The sequence below is a fragment of the Phacochoerus africanus genome, chromosome 2 (assembly GCF_016906955.1).
Source record: "Phacochoerus africanus isolate WHEZ1 chromosome 2, ROS_Pafr_v1, whole genome shotgun sequence".
Taxonomy (NCBI): Eukaryota; Metazoa; Chordata; class Mammalia; order Artiodactyla; family Suidae; genus Phacochoerus; species Phacochoerus africanus.
Window position 1 is genome coordinate 209,109,693 of NC_062545.1, and position 23,365 is coordinate 209,133,057.

The 23,365-nt window shown below is 37.0% G+C and overlaps 1 protein-coding gene across 5 annotated transcripts in view; it reads right to left on the reverse strand.

Moving 5' to 3' along the window:
• Nucleotides 1-23,365, reverse strand: part of CCDC171 (coiled-coil domain containing 171) — a 356,155-nt gene that overhangs the window by 285,076 nt on the left and 47,714 nt on the right. For all 5 annotated transcript variants that reach the window (XM_047767619.1, XM_047767618.1, XM_047767620.1 and 2 more), the window contains one exon: nt 9,434-9,580. In XM_047767619.1, the coding sequence (XP_047623575.1) occupies nt 9,434-9,580 (147 nt within the window). The remainder of the gene's footprint in view (nt 1-9,433; nt 9,581-23,365) is intronic.

A 23,365-nucleotide genomic window follows, 5' to 3' on the forward strand; every position in this document is an offset into this window, starting at 1 on the left:
AGTTGCAGCTGCTGGCCTACACCACAGCCATAGCCACGCCAGATCCAGCCATGTCTATGACCGCCACCACAGCTCACAGCAACAATGGATCCTTAACCAGGAATCAAACCTGCACCATCATGGATCCTAGTCAGGCTCATTACCACTGAGCCACAATAGGAACTCCTAATTTACCATCTTTAAAATCATCTTTGGAGTTCTCCTGTGGCGCAGTGAGTTAAGGATCTGGCATCGTCATTGCAGCGACTTAAGTGGCCACTGTAGCAAAGGTTCAATCCCTGGTCTGGGAACTTCCACATGCCATGGGCACAGCCAAAAAATAAATAAATTTCAAAAAATAAAATAAAAGCATCGTTACCTTTTCTGGCAAAAAAAAAAAACTTCAGTATTTAACAAAATTTTAATCAACTTCCAATTTTAAAATCCATTATGAACATAAATACAAAAATATGTGTACTTATAAAATTGTATAACCCAGGTTATTTTATTATTTACCTATTGTAGCTTGTAATCAACACAAATGGATGTTTAAAAATCTTTCCTACAAACACACGATGGCTTTAAAAAGATGATTCATCTGAAGTTTGCTTCATGGACAATCTGAAAGATGAGATTCATCTTTTCCTTTTTCACTTGAGCGTAGTACATGAGTAGAGAAAAAGGCTATATTCTATCCTTCTATATGTTACTATCATACAGAATATGACCAACAAAAGCAATTCAGAATTTATTTGCAATGACCTCTCTCTCTCTCTCTTGTAATCACCACAAGATTCTTCAGGTCTCTCAGAATTAGGTTTGCATCTTCTTTTTTCTCTTATTGAGTTAAGTTTATTTCCCATGATAAAAAAAAAAAAAAAAACTCCTCTAGTTGTAAAGAGGTTTATAAACCATGGATATTTCTTTTTCCGGTTCACTTTTCCCTTGATTCTGTGATATCCAGAACCACATTTAGAAAATTGGATTGAGCAGGGTTTTTTTAATCTAAGAAACCATTGACCCATGTTTAAGATGATTAAGCCACACAATGGTCTATAGCCTGTCAGTTTTTTTTTTTTATTTCTATATATAGAGAGAGAGAGAAACAGGTCTAGGCACATAAAGAAATCATCTTTTCATGAAATATAACTGTTAAAGCTTCACGAAAATATAAAACATTTAGTGGGCTAAATAGCTGTGAGTTGCTTTGGTCTGATATTATTGACATTAAGTATGTTCTATTAAATTAAATTTTAACAATTTTCAAAAATACCACTGACAATTATTTAAGTACCTAGAATTCCTAGTACTTAATGTCTCCACAAGCGAAGGTAAAACTGGCATAAACTACTCTCTACAAATTTAACTTTTCCTTCATTATGTCTTGAAGGACATCTGGTGACCAGGACCATCTTCATCTGGTCAAATGGCCCATACAAAATACACTCGCTTAAATATTTAAAGCAAAAATTTGTAAGATGTCTAAATATGAAGAATCATAGATATCAGAGAGTCACAGGACTATACTTGTCCACTTAAAATACTTATAAATATAATAAAAAAAGAGACTGTCTGGATTATCCTCAAAGCTTCAAATTCTCCAAACACAGAGACCTGGTATTATCAAAAGTGATTACAGCGTTTAACTTCAGGCATCCATCTCCATCCCAACTGGTCAAACAACCACCCCTCCCTAAGTACTACACAAACCTACCAACTGGAGGTTTATTATCTGGAAAATATCAGCATGACACCAAGGCGGGACACAGAGATATAATGGACGGGAAGAACAGAAATTGGGAGGGGAGGGTTGGAGCACAAGAGAAAGTTCATATACTGAAAATATAATACAGTTTTTTTCTCCATTTCCTTCTCCCATGTAATAACCACTAAAGAGGAAATTAGCAGATTATTCTTGGTATAAACTAGAGAAACAAAAAGAAAAGTTTTCTAGATTGTAACATATCAACATTTCCCAATGAAATATTTGGCACATCTACGGTAAGGCTTCCCCGAAGCCAAAACTCATATTCAACCGCCTACTCAACAACTCCAGGTGGACGTCTAATGGATACATCAAATTTAACAGGTTTAAAACCAAACTCCTCATCTCTCCCAAATTTATACCACTTGCATTCTTGACCACTTGAGTAAATGACAATACCGCTCTCCCAAATTTAGGCTCAACCCAAAATCTCTGGCATTATCCTTTACTTCTCTTTTTTCTCTCACAAGGCAGGTCCAATAAATCTGAAAATCCTACTGGTTTTATCTTCTAAAACATATAAATCTGACCACCTCCTCTACAACTATCTTGTTCTAAAGCACCATAATCTTTCATCTAAATTACTTTAAAAGTCTCCTAAATGGGCCTCTTACACAGTCTCCTGTCGTGGCTCAGTGGGAACAAACTCGACTAGTATCCATGAGGACACAAGTTCAATCCCTGGCCTCACTCAATGGTTTAAGGATCTGGTATTGCCGTGGGCTGTGGTGTAGGTCACAGAGGCAGCTCAGATCCCATGCTGCTCTGGCTGTGGTGTACGCTGGCAGTTGCAGCTCCAATTTGACCCCTAGCCTGGTAACTTCCATATGTCTTGGGTGTGGCCCTAAAAAATAAATAAGTAAATAAAATTTTTTTAAAAACATTAAAATATTAAAGAAAAAGGTCTCCTAAATGACCTCTTACAATCTATCTTCCAAAGCGTATACAGAATGATGATGCTTTCAAAACAAATCAGAGAGGACATATCACTCCTATGCTCAAAACCTTCCAATGGCTTTCATTCTCAGAAAGAAAGCCAAAGTTCTTACAATGAACTGCAAAAGACCTTCAAGTTTCTATAAAATCTGCCTACCATGCTATGTATCCCACTAGCCTCTCTCTTGCTCATTCCATTTCAGTCACAATGGCCCACTGGCTATTCCCCAAACTTTCCAAGCACACTCACATTTCATGGCCTTTGTACTTTCTATTCCTTCTGCCTAGAATCTCTTCCTCTAGGTAGCCACATGGCTCAATCCCTTTATTCCCTCAGGTCTCTGCTCAAATGCCATCCTATCAATAGGTGAGCCTTCCTTGACCACTAACACAAGAGGGTAACCATTCTATCCCATCATTTACTACACCCCTCATCTGCTTTATTCCTCTCCATAGGGCTTATTATATTCTGTTTTATTTAAAGTGTGATTCTCCCTGGGAGGAGTGTGAATTTCAAGAGGGAAGAGGCTTTGCTCTAGTCACTGCTCAAACAAACAAAAGTGTGCTGGACACTCTCGGTATTTTCTAAATAAACTAATGAATACAGTAGGCAAAATATAGGAACAGGATGTGAGAAAAATGGTACAGAGAATAAGAGAAACTAAAAAGAAAACAAAAAATATTCAATTAGAAGGTCAGGATAGTCAAGGAAATCTCCCATGAAGCAACAATAACAAAAAAAAAAGAGAGAGAGAAAGAAAATAGGTAAGAAAAGCAAAACATCAATCCAACTAGATTAACAAGCGAATAATTAAAAGCACAAGGAAGAGAGAATGGAAAAAACCCTGAGGAGGAAATTATGAAGAAATAGCACAAAATGAAGAAATTACACAAAATAAAGAACTTGAGTCTCCTAATTAAAATGGCCACCAAATGCCCTGCACAGTGAATACAAAAATCTATAGTAAGAAACACTGTTTATCTTCGATATTGTGAATTTTCATAGTCAGCAGAAACTCTGCAGCAGAAATAGCTTGGTCTCTTCACAAATTCGAGGGAAAAAGAAAGCTACAGATGGCGAACCTATAGCAGAGAGACTTAGAGACATAACAACCAATTATAACATGTTACCCCTAATAGGGTTTCTGATTAAAACAAACTGTACTCATTTATGCCATTTATGGAGCAATTTGAAAGTTGAATAATGTCCGGATATTTGATTATATTAAGTAATTACTGCTTATTTAGGGTTTGATATTGATAATGTAGTTCTAAATAAAAGACCTCTTCTTTTTTTTAGAAATCACAATGAAATATTTCTGGCTAGAAAGACATGATGCCTATGAATTGTTTCAATATAATACGGAAAGAAGGAAAGTAAGTGGGGGTATAAGTGATCTAAGATTGCCCATAAGTGGATAATTGCTGAAGCTGGTGATGGATACACTAGGTTCATTATACTATGCTGTCTACATCTTTTATGCTTAAAGTTTTCCATTTTAAAAAGTGGGAAAAAAGGAAAAAGGAACCCTCAAGTACTGTTGGTCGGGATATAAATTAGAGAATTAGTGCAGCCACTCTGGAAAACAGAATGGAGATTCATCAAAAAACTAAAAATGGGAGTTCCCATTGTGGCACAGAGGAAATGAATCCAACTAGGAACCATGAGGTTGCGGGTTCGATCCCTGGCCTCACTCAGTGGGTTAAGGATCTGGTGTTGCCATGAGCTGTGGTGACGGTCACAGACGTGGCTCAGATCTGGCGTTGCTGTGGCTCTGATGTAGGCCGGAGGCTACAGTTCCAATTGGACCCCTGGCCTGGGATCCTCTGTGTGCCATGGGTGCAGCCCTATAAAGACAAAAAAGACAAATAAATAAATAAATAAATAAATAAGGAAGTACCATATTATCCAGCAATTCCACTCTTGGGTATTTATCCAAAGAAAATGAAAATACTAATTAGAAAAGATGCATGCACTTCTATGTGCATTGCAGCATTATTCACAACACTGAAGCTATCAATGGAAGCAATCTAAGTGCCTACCAATAGATGAATAAATAAAGAAGATGTACTGTATGTATAAGTGAAATAAGTCATACAGAGAAAGACAAATACTATGTGATTTCACTTATATGTGGAATCTAAAAAAAACAAATGAACAAACATAACAACAACAACAACAAAATGGCTACAGATAGAGAAAACAAAGGGTTGCTAGGAGTAGGAAAGGAAAAATAGGTGAAGGAGATTAAGAGGTACAAACTTCTGGCTGCAAAATAAATGAGTCACAGGTATAATATGTACAGTGTGAGGAATACAGCAAATAACTATGTAATATCTTTGTATGGTAACTTATCGTAACCAGACTTAACGGTGATCATTGTGAAATGTGCAGAAATATCATATCACTATGCTGCATAACAGGAATTAACACATTGTTGCAGGTCAATTATACTTCAAAAAACAAGGTGTTCCCATTGTGGCTCATCGGGTTAAGGACCCAACATTGTCTCGGTGAGGATGTAGTTTCCATCCCTGGCCTCGGTATTGCTGCAAGCTGCAGCATAAGTCACAGATGCAGCTAGGATCTGGTGTTGCTGTGGCTGTCTGTGATATAGGCGGCAGCTGCAGCTACAATTCAACCCCTAACCTGGAAACTTCAATATGCCGCAAGAGCAACCATAAAAAGAAAAAAGAAAAAGAAAAAAAAAACTCACTGAAAAAAGATCAGATTTATGGTTACCAAAGATGGGGGGGGGGCAGCGTGTAAATTGGATGAAAGCAGTCAAAAGGTACAAACTTTCAGTTATAAGATAAGTAAGTACTAGGGATGTCATATACAACATATATATAATTAACACTGCTGTATATTAAATATGAAAGTTGTTAAGAGAGTTATTCCTAAGAGTTCTTATTATAAGAAAAATTTTTTTTTCCGTTTCTCTAAATTTTTAACTATGATGGATGTTCACCAAACTTACTGTGTTAATCATTCCATGATGTATGTAAATTAAGTCATTGGGCTGTATATCTTAAATTTTATACAGTGCTATATGTGATTTATATCTCAATAAAACTGGAAGAAAAAAAACTTTTAAAAAAATAGAGGACCGGAGTTCCCGTCGTGGCGCAGTGGTTAACGAATCTGACTAGGAACCATGAGGTTGCGGGTTCGGTCCCTGCCCTTGCTAGTGGGTTAAGGATCTGGCGTTGCCGTGAGCTGTGGTGTAGGTTGCAGACACGGCTCGGATCCCGTGTTGCTGTGGCTCTGGCGTAGGCCGGTGGCTACAGCTCCGATTCAACCCCTAGCCTGGGAACCGCCACATGCCGCGGGAGCGGCCCAAGAAATAGCAACAACAACAACAAAAGACAAAAAAAAATAAAAATAAAAAATAAAAAAAAAATAGAGGACCAAGGAGTTCCCGTCGTGGCTCATTAGAAATGAATCCAACTAGGAACCATGAGGTTGCAGGTTCATTCCCTGGCTTTGCTCAGTGGGTTCAGGATCCAGCATTTCTGTGAGCTATGGTGTAGATTGCAGATGTGGCTCGGATTTGGCCTTGCTGTGGCTCTGGCGTAGGCCGGCGGCTACAGCTCCGATTAGACCCCTAGCCTGGGAACCTCCATATGCCACAGTTGCAGCCCTAGAAAAAGGCAAAAAGACAAAAAAAAAAAAAAAAAAAAGAGGACCAAGATAACTTTCAGAAAGGAAAAGAGTAAGAAAAGAGTGCCCAAAAAAGGAACACAAGAATAACATCAGGCCTCCTCAGTAGCAACAGAAGAGACTAGGAACCAGTGAGGCAAGGCCTTCAAATTCTGAAAGAAAGCTTTCCAGCCTAAAACTCCATATTCGGCCAGATTATATCTACCTTAATATTTTACTGATGAAAAGTGATGTTCAGACAAATAAAACTTGGCTCCCATACACCCTTTCTTTGGAAGCTACTAGATTATATAGTCCAACCAAGTAAAAGAAGCAAGAGACCTGAGAAAGAGAAAACCCAACAGAGTATAACTGAAAGTCCCCAGATGATGGCTGTGCCATGTGCCCAGAAAGCAATGTAGAGATGGAGCATGAGAGAGTTCCAGAAGAATATGATCATTTTCTGAAGAAAGACTCTATAAAGAAGCTAAACAGAGCTCCTTCAAGTTTTTAAAAATTTACACTCCCATCATCAAAGTACAAGAATTTTTAATTCACCATTGCTGAGTACTATCATTTTCTTTAATCTTATTATTACGAGTGTTATTGTCTCTCTCACATTATGGTGAGAGTTGGCATATTTCATAGGCCTGTTATCCATCCAAAATTATTCTTTCATATCTTCTTGATTTCCTTGATATATTTTTATAAAGATTTTCTTTTTCTTACCCAACAGCAGAAATATAGAGATATATTTACACTTTTCTGTAAATATTTTTCTCATTTGGTTATCCTTTTATTTTATTTGAAGTGGAGGTTTTGCTTATATATGACTTTAATTTTTCCTAGTCAAAGCTATAAATCTATTCCTTTATGATTTTGCTCCTCTGCTTTTATGATTAGCAGTGATACTGACCTAGAAGCAGAAAAAAATTAATCTACATTTCCTTCTTAATCAATTTTTTTAATATTTCTCTCTTTATAATCTGACTGGATTTCATTTTAGAATATAATGTAAGATAGGAATCTAATTTTACTTTGTCCCAACTAGTTAACCAATTGTTTCAACACAATTCACTGAATAATTTTTCTGTTCTTACTGACTTAAAATGATACCTTCATATACTGAATTTTTATATATACTCCACAAGTCTCCTACTAGCCTCTCAATTCTATGCCATTGTTAGCTACTCAACAATCTTTCCCCTTCTTTTGGTACCAGCACCCTAATTTTCTGCATAAGTCTTTGGTAGGGAGTAATTTTAGTAGAATTGAGAGGGATTTATTTGGGGCAAATTACCTCTCTAAATCATGTGTTCTTTTCATGGGATTGGAATCTTGAATAAAGTTACAAAATGAATTCACCTCAACTTCACCCATCATTTCTGCTATTGAAAGCTCTGGAGAGACTCTGGGACTCATGTTTTCTAAGCCTGATCCTCAACTTTCCTTCTGATTCTATAACTATGATTCTCACATTCTTCCACTGAATTCCCTTTTTAACTATAGTTAGTTTCTGTTGCATACAAGCAAAAAAACCAACTGATACACTGAAGCTTTGTAATCTGTATTAAGTTCTGGTAAAGTAAGTCCCCAGTCAGTACTCTCACCAAAATGTTTTGGAGACTCTCATGTGGGTGAATTTTTTTTTTTTTTTTCGGTCTTTCGTCTCTTAGGGTCATACCCATGGCATATGGAGGTTCCCAGGCTAGAGGTCCAATCAGAACTGTAGCTCCAGCCTACACCACAGCTCACGGCAACGCTGGATCCTTAACCCACTGAGCAAGGCCAGGGATCGAACCTGCATCCTCATGAATGCTAGTCGGGTTCACAACGGGAACTCCTCATGTGGGTGAATTTTAGAATCTGTCTTCTCAAAATAATTTCATTGAATTTGTGATTGGAACTGCCTCAACCCATAATATAGTCTAGGGAGTAGTCCTATCTTTACACTGTTAAATGTCCCCAAAATGTCTCATCATTTTCTTTTAAGACTGTCAAATGTCATTCTTTTTAATGTATTTGTTGTTAATTGTATTCCTATTTTTTGTCACTATGATGACAAAAAACTTTTTTAGTATTTTATTCTCTGATTATTACTGGTATGTAAGAACGTAAACATAATTGCTTCATATTATTTTCTTCTTGACCTCCTTATTGAATATTCTTACTAGTGTCAATAATTTCAAAGTTGATTTTCTTGGCCACTCAGGGTTATTAGCATGTCATCTAAAAATAATAAGAATGATACCTCCTTCTTTCCAAAAACTGTAATTCTTATTGCTGTTCTTACATTTATATACTTCTTTGGCTAAAATTCTCAGCAAAATGTTAATGACAAAAGTGAGTGTAACAAGAGTACCTTCAGCATTTTATCATTAAATATTTTATAAATGTTCATTTAACTTATAAGAATGATATTACGTTTAAAACAAAACTTCTTTATCTATTGAATAATATTTAATTTCCCACAAAGCAAAAGAAAATTTAGAAAAAGAATTAATAAATTAGGTTTCTCTCAGGTTAAGTGAATATCAGTATAATTTACTCATACAAAACATATTTTTCATTTGTAAATTGATGCTCCTTTCCCATCTAAAGTCTTACCTGAAAGCATTCCATAAAACTATGCAGCTATTACAAATGATTCAAACTACAAAATTAGAACTTAATATTAGGTATACAAAATATTTTCCTATCTTGCTTTCTCAACCCTGTAATATAAACAATTACCCTCAAACTATCCAAATATTCCAGGACAATTAATTGTTAAAACGAAGCATTTTTTAAATTAGGGGCAAACTATAATTTACTCAAATATAAAAGTTTTCAAAGACGCCAATACAAGTAAATATCAGTATAAATAAATATCAGAAAATTAGTTTTAGGTGTTCGCTTGTAACATGTTTAAGGATGTGGCGTTGTCACTGCAGCAGCTCAGGTCGCTGCTGTGGAGCAGATTCGATCCCTGGCCCAGGAATTTCCACATGCATTGGGTGCAGAAGAAAAAAAAAATCACTTTTATATTTTACTGCAGAGTGTAGCTTTCTCTGACCTTAAATTACTAACTAGATAACATATATATGTTGTAAAAGAATGAGAAAATTTACCTCAAACTCTTTTCTAAGACGTTCCTCTCGTTGAGTGCTAAATTCAAGTTCACTTGTTTGTCGCCGTAAAAGGTCAGAGCAGTCCATGTGTTCAGCTTCTAATTTTTCTACCTTCTTGTGCATATTTTGTACAGCATTATCTTGCTCCTGGAAAAATAGTTCCGTTTTCCATCAGTAAAGTTTATAAGGCAACAATAACTAAAATTTATTCCACAGAAGAGAGTGAGCAACTAAATCTGTACTTTAACCATAATAATAGGTTACTTTATATAAATACCTAGCAATATTTCAGAATATTACATATGTTTAAAAAGCACTACTGCATTTCCCTGGTGGCTCAGTGGGTTACATACAATCTGGTGTTGTCACTGCTGGGGTTCTGGTTACTGCTGTGGCTCAGGTTCAGTCCCTGGCCTGAGAACTTCCACATGCCATGGGCATGGCACTAATGAAGTTTTACAATTTAAAAGACCTGATTAATATGTATTACAACCAAAAATGTGTATAGCTTACTACAACGTTATGCTAGTTCAATTGACCTCTGAGGGTATTTATTTAATGCTATATAGTTAACAGTCATATATAATGTTTTCCGCTCTCATTAAAATTTTATTAAAATATTTAGTAATACAAATGTATATTGCTCCTTTGTGTGATAAGGAATGATTAGCTTGAACGCCTAATAATGACCCTTGAGAGATTTTGTGTGAGCTCATAGTATTTTAACCATGCTTAGAGCTCTTAAAGTTGCATCCACTAGATGGCTGTATTTCATTTTCGCTTCAGTTTTCAAGTTTTTAAATCTTTGCTGTTCTATTATAAGAAAAATAACATCATAGCCGCTACAGTCAGACTCACAACCCACTGCACCACAGCAGGAACTCCAGTAGTTAGAAATTTCTACTTAAATCTCTCAATCTCCTTTTACAATTAAACTCAGAAATCTAGTTGAATTTTATGGGAGTTCAAACATAAAGTTAACACACATATCAAAATTATTTTCCACAGTAACTAATCTAGATTCATCATTCTCACTTAAGGTCTTTGACAAAGCCTTTCCTTCACCAGCATAATCTTATTTGGGAACATACACACATATATTTATATATGCTTCCAGGTACTAAAAGGTAGCATAAGAATCTGAGTGAGAAGGTTGCAAGTACCAAATACAATCCTCTAGAAAAGATTCCAGTTTGGAAAGCACCCAGCAGTATAGTCCACAGTCAAAGGATGAAGAACAAAATTGAATTTCTCCTCTCTACATCCCCTTATTCATAAGGATACTATTCCATAGCTGACTACACATGAACTCCAGCAATCATTTCAGGTAATTCATAAGGTTATTCAGGTAATTCATAAGGTTACTATTCCACAGCCGACTATACATGAACTCCTAAGAATCATTTCAGATAATGGAAACTCCTTAATATACAGAAGTTCATCTACTTATACATTTTCAATTTCTACAGTATCATAGATAAGAACAAAGTTGGGTACCAGAGCAAGGCAGTGCCAACACTGTCTGTAGTCAATAGCCAGCACTTGCAGTTTTTATCATGATACTCTGGATTCAGAAATAAATGGTATGATTAACAGACCTATGTAATCTGATTTCATCATAAGAGAAACTTCATATATGAAAACACATGTAATGCTGGACTCACTTGGCATTTCTTGCATAAAGACTTTTTATATTATATCTTTTTATATTTTTCTGTAATTGGCTAAAATTTTATAATATTTTTGCATCTATATTCATGAGTGATAATGGCTATAATTATCTTATATCCTTGTCAGTTTAGTGCTAAGATTATTATCTTAGTATGTTATCAAGAGTTTTTCATTCTCTGGCAGTTTATTTAAGACTGAAATTATTTGCTCCTTAAATGTTTCTTTGTATTCACCCTTGAAGAAATATGGGCCTGGAAATTTCACACTGATTCAAAAAAGTTTTCTGCTTTCTACATCTTCTTAAGTTAGTTGGGGAAGGTAGTAGGATTTTATCTATCTGTTTCAACTATCCACCAGATGATACTATAGCAAATATCACAGTTTAAAGAGCTAACCAAATACTCAGAGTTTCTAATAAGCTTTTTAGTCCCTCACTCTTAAACATAAGAAAAAATGATATTTGAAAAAATTCCCCAACATAAAAGATGAAATCTAAAATCAAATAGGGAGGGGAAAAAACAACCTGAGAGAAACATATGCAAAGAGAAGAAAACTTCAGAATATCTCCAGAGAAAATAAGTAGTTCTATAAAGGCAGAGTAAGAACCACCAAAAATTCTTTCTTCCTTTAAAGCAACAAGAACACTGGCAAAAAAAAAAATGTCAAAATCAAATTTTTCATAACCAGAAATTAACCAAAGGCTTGCAATAATCTAAGAAGCATTTATTCAAGAAAATCAGCTAAATCTCAGTAAGAATAGAAAGATTTGTGCATTTAAATGTGTCCTAAAATCAACTATACTTCAATAAATAAGTAAAAATAAATAAATAAAAACAATTTCTAAATAAACTTGCCCAAATCTCAGACTCTCTTTCCACAAGTCCTGATGGCCTTGAAAATTAACAGCCTCAATAAAACAGCCAAAATATGAAAATAACCTTAATGTCCAAAAATGGATAAATTAAATATGGTATATAAGCATACAAGTGTGGATTTCCTGATGTGGCCCAGTGGATTAAGAATCCTACTGCAGCAGACCGGGTCACTGCAAGAGGTTTGGGTTCGATCAACACACAGAATGGGAGAACTTACAGAATGGGAGAAAAGAGTTTCAAATGATGCAACTGACAAAGGCTTAATCTCTAAAATATACAAGCAACTTATACAACTCAACAGCAAAAAAGCCAACAACCCAAGTGAAAAATGGGCAAAAGACCCGAACAGACATTTCTCCAAGGAAGATATATAGATGGCTAACAAGCACATGAAAAAATGCTCAACATCACTGATTATTAAAGAAATGCAAATCAAAACTACCATGAGATACCACCTCACACCAGTCAGAATGACCATCATTCATAAGTCCACAAATAACAAATGCTGGAGAGGGTGTGGAGAAAAGGGAACCCTCCGGCACTGTTGGTGGGAATGTAAACTGGTACGATCACTATGGAGATCAGTATGGAGATACCTTATAAACTATACATGGAACTACCATATGACCCAGCAATCCCATTCTTGGGCATATATCCAGACAAAACTTTCCTTGAAAAAGACACGTGCACCCACATGTTTACCTAGCACTATTCACAACAGCCAAGACATGGAAACAACCTAAATGTCCATCAACAGATGAATAGATTAAGAAGATGTGGTATATATACACAATGGAATACTACTCAGCCATAGAAAAGAAGAAAATAATGCCATTTGCAGCAACATGGATGGAACTAGAGACTCTCATACTGAGTGAAGTAAGTCAGAAAAAGAAAGACAAATACCATATGATATCACTTATATCTGAAATCTAACATACAGCACAAATGATCCTTTCTACAGAAAAAAAAAAAAATCATGTACATGGAGAGGAGGGGAGGGAGTGGGACGGACTAGGAATTTGGAGTTAAAAAATGCATTTGGAGTGGATAAACAATGAGATCCTGCTGTATAGCACTGGGAACTATATCTAGTCACTTATGATGGAGCACGATAACATGAGAAAAAAGTGTAGGGGTTCCCATCGTGGCGCAGTGGTTAACGAATCCGACTAGGAACCATGAGGTTGCAGGTTCCATTCCTGGCCTCACTCAGTGGGTAAGGATCCGGCGTTGCCGTGAGCTGTGGTGTAGGTTGCAGATGCGGCTCGGATCCTGTGTTGCTGTGGCTCTGGTTTAAGCTGGAAGCTACAGCTCTGATTAGACTCCTACCCTGGGAACCTCCATATGCTGCAGGAGCAGCCTTACATCGCTGGTTATAAGAGAAATGCAAATCAAAACTACCATGAGATATCACCTCACACCAGTCAGAATGGCCAGCATTAATAAGTCCACAAATAACAAGTGCTGGAGGGGCTGTGGAGAAAAGGGAACCCTCCTGCACTGCTGGTGGGAATGTCAACTGGTACAGCCACTATGGAGAACAGTCTGGAGATACCTTAGAAATCTATACATAGAACTTCCATATGACCCCGCAATCCCACTCTTGGGCATCTATCCGGACAAAACTCTACTTAAAAGAGACACATGCACCCGCATGTTCATTGCAGCACTATTCACAATAGCCAGGACATGGAAACAACCCAAATGTCCATCGACAGAGGATTAGATTCAGAAAATGTGGTATATATACACAATGGAATACTACTCAGCCATAAAAAAAATGACATAATGCCATTTGCAGCAACATGGGTGGAGCTAGAGAATCTCACACTGAGTGAAATGAGCCAGAAAGACAAAGACAAATACCATATGATATCACTTGTAACTGGAATCTAATATCCAGCACAAATGAACATCTCCTCAGAAAAGAAAATCATGGACTTGGAGAAGAGACTTGTGGCTGCCTGATGGGAGGGGGAGGGAGTGGGAGGGATCGGGAGCTTGGGCTTCTCAGACACAACTTAGAATAGATTTACAAGGAGATCCTGCTGAATAGCATTGAGAACTTTGTCTAGGTACTCATGTTGCAACAGAAGAAAGGCTGGGGGGAAAATGTAATTGTAATGTATACATGTAAGGATAACCTGACCCCCTTGCTGTACAGTGGGAAAAAAAATAAAATAAAAAGCAGCAGAGTTGACACTGAGTCAATACATTGGCCTTGAGCAGTGAGGATTTTATAAATCTTTGATAGCTTTGGCAATATTAACAAAATAAATCTTAGTAAAACATAAAAAATAAATAAATAAACTAGCAAGCATTTTCTTTTCAATAAAAAAAAAAGAAAAGGCAAAAAGACAAAAAAAAGAAAAGAAAAGAATGTATATATGTATGTGTGACTGGGTCACCTTGCTGTATAGTAGAAAATTGAGAGAACACTATAAACCACCTATAATGGGAAAAAATAAAATTATAATTGAAATAAATAAATAAACCCCCCCTAAAATGAAATTAAGTTAGTATCACAAAAGACTGTATTTGAAAAGCACCAAAAAAAAAAAAAAAAGGAAAGGAAATTCATGAACCCATGGCTGTAGCTATAACAGGTGCAAAAACTTTGCACTTTTTGCAAAATACTTTTTATCTTGTGTTGAAAAGGCAACTTTTCAGCATTGACATAGAAAGACATATGTATAGACTCTAACATGATTTGAGAAAAAGCAAGTCATTATATGACAACATGAAGCAAAAGGAAGATGAAAGATCTAAAGTTGGAGAACTCAGGAGTTCCCTTGTGATGCAGCAGGTTAAGTATCTAGGGTTGCCACTGTAGTGGCCCAGGTTGCTTCTGTGGCATAGGTTGAATCCCTGGCCAGGGAACTTCCACATAACCACAAGCACAGTCAAAAACAAAAATCCAAAAAGGTGGAGAACATAATACCAGCAAGGATGGTGTGATAATTTTAGAAAGAGGTTTGTCTTCAAAATGCCATGATAGGAGTTCTCATCGTGGCTCAGTGGTTAAGAAATCCGACTGGGAACCATGAGGTTGTGGGTTTGATCCCTGGCCTCCCTTAGTGGGTTAAGCATCCAGTGCTGCCGTGAGCTGTGGTGTAAGTCACAGACGCAGCTCAGATCTGGCATTGCTGCGGCTCTGGCGTAGGCCGGAGGCTATAGCTCCAATGGACTCCTAGTCTGGGAACCTCCATATGCCATGGGTAAAGCCCTAAAAAGCAAAAAATAAAAATAAATAAGTAAAATGCCAGAATAACAAGAAAAGCAGCCTCTGACAACCAAGAGGCAGCAGATGAGTACCCAAATACCACTCGGGAAAATCACTGAGCAGAAAGGATATCTGCCTGAATGGGTTTTTGATACAGACAAAAGTGCCCTATTTTGGAAGGAAAATGCCACAAAGGGCACTTATTCCTAAGTAAGAGAAGCAAACACCAGGATTTAAGGAAGGAAGGGATAGGCTAACTCTACTATTTTGTACAAATGCAGTTGGATTTACAATCAGTATGCCCTTCTCTATAAAGCTGCTAACCCTTGAGCTACTAGCCTTTTGGATGTATAAAAAGGCCTGGACAAGAACACTTTTGCTGGATTGGTTCTATCAATGCTTTGTCCCTGAAGTCAGGAAGTACTTTGTTAGTAAAGGACTACCTTTTAAAGTTCTTCTGACATTGGATGTATCCCTTGGCCACCCAGAACCCCAAATGTTGAACACCGAAGACAATGAAATGGTCTACTGGCCCCAAACACAACATCTCTGATTCAGCCTTTAGGTCAGGGGGTCATAAGGACCTTTGAGGCTCATTACACACGGAAAGAATGGTCAATGCTATGGAAAAGAACCCTGATAGAGAGAACGTCATGAAAATCTGGAAGGATTACAGCATTAAAGATGCCATTGTTGTTATAGAAAAAGCCATGAAAGACATCAAGTGCAAAACAATAAATTCCTGCTGGGTAAAACTGTCCAGATGCTGCCCATGACTTCACAGGATTCATAACAGAGCGAATCAAGGAAATTATGACGGATTGTTGATAAGGCAAAAAAGGTAGGGGACAGTTGAAGGGTTTCAAGACACAAATCTTGAAGAAATTTAATAGCTTATACACACCACAACAGGGGGAATTAGCAGAAGACAACTTGGGAGTGTTTCCAAACCAGTGTCAGATGATGAGGAAGAAGACATAGAAGTAGCAGGGCCAGAAAATAAACAGACAATGTGGCAGAAGAGTTCTGATTTCAAGGCTGCTTTTGACTTCTTTTACAACATGGAAACTTCTAGGACATGGGCACGAAGTACAGCAAGTGATGGAGGAAGTATTGGTACCATAGAGAAACACCATTAGAGAAATAAAAAAGCAGAAACAGCAAACAGAAATGACAATGTATTTCTGTAAAGTTACACCAAATGTGCCTGCAACTCCTCCTGTCCCACATCCTCCATCTCTCCCACCTCTGCCACCTCTGAGACAGCAAGACCAACCCATCTTCCTTCTCCTCCTCCTCTTTCTCAGCCTGTTCAATGTGAATATCATGGATAAAAACCTTTATGAGGACTCACTTCCATTTAACCAACAATAAATAATCGTCATGCAGTACAGTTAATTAACTTATATGTTGTGTATGGTTTTTCTTCATATGGATAGCTAATAATTGTACAGCAACTGTATAAAATGTCTTTGTGGCATCATTCCCTACATATTTATGTATTCATCCTATAGAACATCACATGCAGTGGTCTACCTACCTATTTCACATAGGTATTTTTTTTAAGGATACAAATGAACTTACTTGCAGAACAGAAACAGACTCACAGACATTGAAAGCAAACTTACGACTACCAAAGGGAACAGGTGGGTGCAGGGAGTGAAGGACTGGGGGTTTGGGGTTGGCATGTGCACACTGTGGTATATGGAATGACTGGCCAACAGGGACCTGCTATATAGCACAGGGAACTCTACCCAATATCCTGTGATAATCTATGTGGGAAAAGAATCTGAAAGAGAATGGATGTGTGTACATGCATAGTTGAATCACAGTGTTGTACAGCAGAAATTATCACAACATTGTAAATGAACTATACATCAATAAAATTTTTAAAAATGAAAAAAGATCCTTACATAGGTATAAAGTGAGTGACATTTAATATAAAATTAATAATGTGTTACTTTTTTTACTGCTTTATAACTTTGCTTTCAAAAAATCAAATTATATATAGTATGTCTCTCTCTCTTATAATTGGAGAAAGTGCATGTCAGCCTATCGTCACAAGCTATAAAAATGTTTTCAATACTGTATTATGGAAAGAATATAATACTGTAATTCATTACTGTAATACTGTAATGAATATTAAGATATGACGTATAGCATAATAGCAATGCTTAACAATACTTTATTTATACTTGAAAGTTGCTAAAGAAGTAAATCTTAAAAGTTCTCCAGGAAAAAAAATTTAACTATGTGAGGTCATAGAAGTTAACTAAACTTGTAATCATTTTACAATATTCACATATATCAAACCATTATGCTGTACACCTTAAACTTACACAGTATTATATATGAATTATGTCTCAATAAAACTGGAAATTTTAAAAAAAAGAACAGCAGTCTGGCTTCTTTTAATACTAAAAACATTCAGTAATACCAGAACTCAAATATTAGATGATAAGTAAGACTGCAAGTCTCAGAAGATCATAACCAGAAAAACAGAAAGAAGGCAGCACCACCAGTAAAACAGATTGGATCAAACCTATCAAATCTTCTCTGCTTACTCCTGAAACCCCACTTAAACGAAGACAGAATAAAAATGAGTGGCAGAAAAAGATGACAGCCAAAAAGAGATGTCAAAAGCAAATTTGTAAGATGGAAAGTAAATGGACAAGTGATAAATGACAGGTTTCAGCTTTCTCAACTTTGCTAAATACTCAGAAAGGGAAGAGCCTAGTAGCAAGCTGAATTTATATGCACAAAAGATCAGAAATTAGATGCTGCACTCATCCCTGAATCCACGCCCTGGGGAAGCAATAAATACAGAACACTGTTGGAAGTTTCTATAAGCTGTAGTTATGTCCTCAGATCTCCTCTGCCAACTCCCTAACTGATAAAGTCCCCTCTCCATCCTGGAAAAAGAGAAGGAATTTATTTACTAACTAGAGAGGTTGATCCAAAAATGTTCTAAGGCCATGAAAACCAGACACAACTGAGGGTAAGGGTAAGATACCTTTTTAAAAATTAGGAGGTTGAGTGAAATTTCCATAGTGGGAGGTGAGACCTCGCATTTCCCTTTCCTTCCTCATCTCCCAGAACATTGAGTCCCACACTTGAGATACTAAAGCACAAGGAGACACTAGAAGACTCCTCTGTGGGGAAACTACGGGTCCAAAGGAAAAGAGCTGCAGATGCTGACACTTTCAGGGTCCCTCAATTAAATGGAAGGGCTCCACATACACGGAGCTGTCTCCCAGCTTCTCAGTGCCTCTTTTTTTTTTTTTTTTTGTCTTTTTAGGGCCACACCCACGGCATATGGAGGTTCCCAGGCTAGGGGTCAAATCGGAGCTGTAGCCACTGGCCTACACCTCAGCTATGGCAATGTGGGATCCGAGCCACAGAAACACCAGATCCGAGCCGTGTCCGCAAACCACACCACGGCTCATGGCAATGCCAGATCCTTAACCCACAGAGCGAGGCCAGGGATCGAACCTGTGTCCTCATGGATGCTAGTCAGATTCATTTCCTCTGAGCCAGGACAGGAATTCCTAGTGCTTCATTCTTAAACACGAACACCCAGCCAAGGATCATCAGACATTTGAGGAAAGCTTCTCATGAGAAACTCAGAAAAATGGAGCCAAATTCGCAGAGAAAACAAAGACAACCTTTGGGGAAGGGGGGATGGGGTGAGGAACCACCTTCAAAATAAGTATGACTTCCATCCTCAAAGAGTTAAAATAAGGTATCATAAACATGAAACAAGAAGAATAGGGAATTCTCTTGTGGCACAGTGGGTTAAGAATCCAGTGTTGTCACTGCAGTGGCTCAGGTCACTGCAGCAGTGCAGGTTTGATCCCTAGCCCAGGAATTTCTGCATGCTGCAGGTGCAGCCAAAAAAAAAGAGAGAGAGAGAGAGAGAAGAGTCTACTAATAAAAGGGGATAGTCAAAGAAAAAGAAACAGCTCTTAGAAATAAAAACCCAAAAGCAGAAATGAAAACTCAATAGAAAAGTTGCAACATAAAATTTAAAAAATCTCTCAAAACAGAGCAAAAATATAAAAGGATAGAAAACAGAAGAAATTAGGGATGTGAACTTTATGCAAAATTGATCTAAAAATCCAATTCAGTACCAATTTAAAGTACAGCAGGGTTCTTGGTGGAAAATAACTCTCAAACTCACATGCAAGATTAAAAGGCTAAGAATAACTCTCCTACTCCCTCCAAAAAAAAAAAATTAAGAATATGGAGAAGGGAACTTGCTCTATTAGATATCAAGATTTATTCTAAAGCCATGGTAAATAGAATAATTTAATGTTGATTCAGAAATAAACAAACATGTAAGTGAAACAGAACAAGCAACAAGAACCAAACCTTAGATCTAAAGGAACTTAATATATATGACAGAAATAATATTATAAACCAGTATAAACCAGTAAGTGGTAAAAGTTGAGACAGGTGCATAACTGGTACAGGGACATTTGGTTATCCATTCAGAAAAAAATAAAATTAGATCCTGCCTCATTCTCTATATAGAAAATATATTTTTATTCATGATTAAGGTAATATCGTGATAAATATAATTATATTTAATATAAATATAATACATTAAATATAGTATAATGATAAAATAATGATAAATTCAACTACATTAAAATTTAAAACTATACATCAAATACAATGTCAACTGTCTCCATGTCTCCACAAAGAGGAAAAAGATGTTTGCCACAGGGATTTAAATAACCAAGAATTAGTAACCAAATATATTAAAAACTCCTATAAATCAGGAGTTCCTATCGTGGCACAGTGGTTAACGAATCCGACTAGGAACTATGAGGTTGCGGGTTCGGTCCCTGCCCTTGCTCAGTGGGCTATTGATCCGGCGTTGCCGTGAGCTGGGGTGTAGGTTGCAGACACGGCTCGGATACTGTGTTGCTGTGGCTGTGGCACAGGCCAGCAGCTACAGCTCTGATTCGACCCCCTAGCCTGGGAACCTCCATATGCCGCGGGAGTGGCCCAAAGAAATAGCAAAAAAAATTAAAAATTAAAAAATAAAAATAAAAACTCCTATAAATCAATAAGAATATACAAATAATCCAAAAGAAAAAATACATATTAAAATCACGGTTCAAATGAGAGAGGATTAAGATGGCGGAAGAGAAGGACTGGCGCTCAACTTCTCTCCTAAAAACAACAAAATTCACAACTAAAGACTGAGCAATCTCCACCCAAATGGACTGAAAACCTTAAAAAAGATACCCTACTCCAGAAGAAAAACAGGAGGTCACACTAAGAGGTAGGAGGGGCGATTACACAATATAAACAACCCCATACCTCCAGGGTGGGAAGCTCCACAGACTGAAAACTAACTGGTTCACAGAGGCTCACCTACAGGAGTGAGTGTTCTGAGCCCCACATCAAACCCTCATGTGCTGGGATCTGGCACTGGGAGAAAGAGCCCCTTGAGCATCTGGCATTGAAGGCCAGTGGGGCTTGTGCACAGGAGCTCCACAGGACTGGGGGAAACAGAGACCCCATTCTTAAAAGGTGCACACAGACTTTCATGTGCACTGGGTCCCAGGACAATGCAAAGACTCCATAGGAATCTGGGTCAAACCTGACTGCAGTTTGTGGAGGAACTCCTGGGAAAACGGGGGTGAATGCAGCTTGTTGTGAGGGAAAGACATTGGAAGCAAAGCCCTCAGGAATATTCAGCAGCTGCCTTTCTCTGGAGGTGACCATTTTGGGAAAATCTGACTCCACCCATCAGTCAGTGCTGAGAAGCCCCAGGGCAAACAAAAATCCAGGTGGGATCACAGCCCCACCCCTCAGTAAACAGGCTGCCTAAAGAACCCTCAGGCACACAGCGGCCTCTAATCCCATCCAGAGACTAAGCCCCACCCACCAGAGGGATTAGAATCAGCTCTACCTACCAGTGGGCAGGCATCAGCCCCTCCCATCAGGAAGCCTACAGCAAGCCCCCATACCAACTCCAGCCACAAGGGGGCAGACACCAGAAGGAAGAGAGGCTACAACTCTAGTATCTGTAAAAAGGTCACCACATCAAAAACCTATAAAAATGACAGAGCACTATAGCTCAGATGAGGGAGAAAGGACAAACTCCAGAAAAACTGCTAAGCAATGAGGAGATTCTCAGCCTCCAGGAAAAAGACTTTAGACTGTTGATGCTAAAGTTGATGCAAGACATTGGAAATAAACTGGAGGCAAAGATGGATAACTTACAGGAAACACTGACCAAAGAGATACAAGATATAAAACTTAAACAAGAAGAGATGCAAAATACAATAACTGAAATAAAAAATTCACTAGAAGCAGCCAAAAGCAGAATACAGGAGGCAGAAGAACAAATAAGTGAGGTGGAGGACAGATTAGTGGAAATTATGGATGCAGAACAGAAAAGAGAAAAAAGATTGAAAACAAATGAAGAGAGTCTCAGAGAACTCTGGGACAATGTGAAACACACCAACATCCGTATTATAGGGGTGCCAGAAGGAGAAGAGAGAGAAGGGGACAGAAAAGATATTCCAAGAGATAATAGCCAAAAACTTCCCTCACATGGGAAAGGAACCACTCACTCAAATCCAGCAAGCACAACGAGTACCATATAAAATAAACCCAAGGAGGAATACACCAAGACACATATTAATCAAACTAACCAAAATTAAGGACAAAGAGAAAATCTTGAAAGCAGCTAGGGAAAAGAAACAAGTAACATACAAGGGAACCCCAATAAGGTTATCAGCAGATTTTTCAGCAGAAACTCTGCAGGCCAGAAAGGAGTGGCATGATATACTTAACATGATGAAAGAAAAAAACCTCCAACCAAGATTACTTTACCCAGCAAGGCTCTCATTCAGATTTGAAGGAGAAATCAAAACCTTCACACATAAGCAAAAGTTGAGAGAATTCAGCAATACTAAACCAGCCTTACAACAAACACTAAAGGAACTTCTCTAGGCATAAAAGACAAGACAGCAACAGGAAACAAAAATTCCGCAAATGACAAGGCTCACCATATATAGTAAAGGTATATATGCAGTAAAGATACGAAATCATCCATGCACAATTATACCACCAAAATCAGAAATCATGAGAAGAGGTGGGTACAAATGCAGGACACTGGAGATGAACTTGCAATTAAGAGAACAACAACCTAAAAAAATCTCATATACATATAGACTCTTTTATCAAATCAAAAATCTACAATTGATGCACAAACAAGGAATCTCTGGAGAAGAAATATATCTCATAGTAAATAAGTGCATAATCCACCATGAAGGGGGTCGTTTGAAATCATTCTTAGAATGCTGAAGTCTTCTTAGATCTGATTCTGATTTCCTCTCCATCAAAGAATTTATGATCATTATAATTAAATAATGCAAATGTACAATTAAATAATACAGTTCTACAATTGTATTATTAATAACCATTTCTCTCCATGGTACAATGTAAGGTCTATAATGTCTTGTTTATCACATCACCAAGAATGGTGTAATGCCTATATTGAAGAATCAATAAGATGTAACAAATTGTGAGGACATATTTACAGAGTTACACTGTTTTTTAACCAATTTATGCATTTTATATTTTACTTATTTTCAGAGGGTGTATTATTTTTGTTATTCTTATCAGTTAAGTTATTCTTTTTATTATGCTATATAAAATATTTAATGGTATATAAGGCTTTCTTCTTTATAAATTTTAGTTGCATAATATAAACAATTTTAATATAATGCTAATTTTTAAAGAAAAATTGAATGTAATAGATAATACTAAATAGTGAAGATGAAAGCCATATAAAATGGGATAAAGTATAGAATAAATTTCCTATTTGTCTCAGCATATTTTCCATTCCACTTCTCCAGAGGGAGACACTTAATCTGTTTCTTAAGATCCATGATATAATAATCTGTATGAATGTAATTGTGTTTAAATATATGTATTTTATTCTGTAAAAAAAAATATTCTGTGATAATCTATGTGGGAAAATAATGTGAAAGAGAATGGATGTGTGTACATGCATAACTGAATCTCTTTTGTTATACAGTAGAAATTATCACAACCTTATAAATCAACTATACTTCAATAAACTTTTTTAAAAAATGAAAAAAAATAATTAATTAATTTAAAAAATCATCGTTC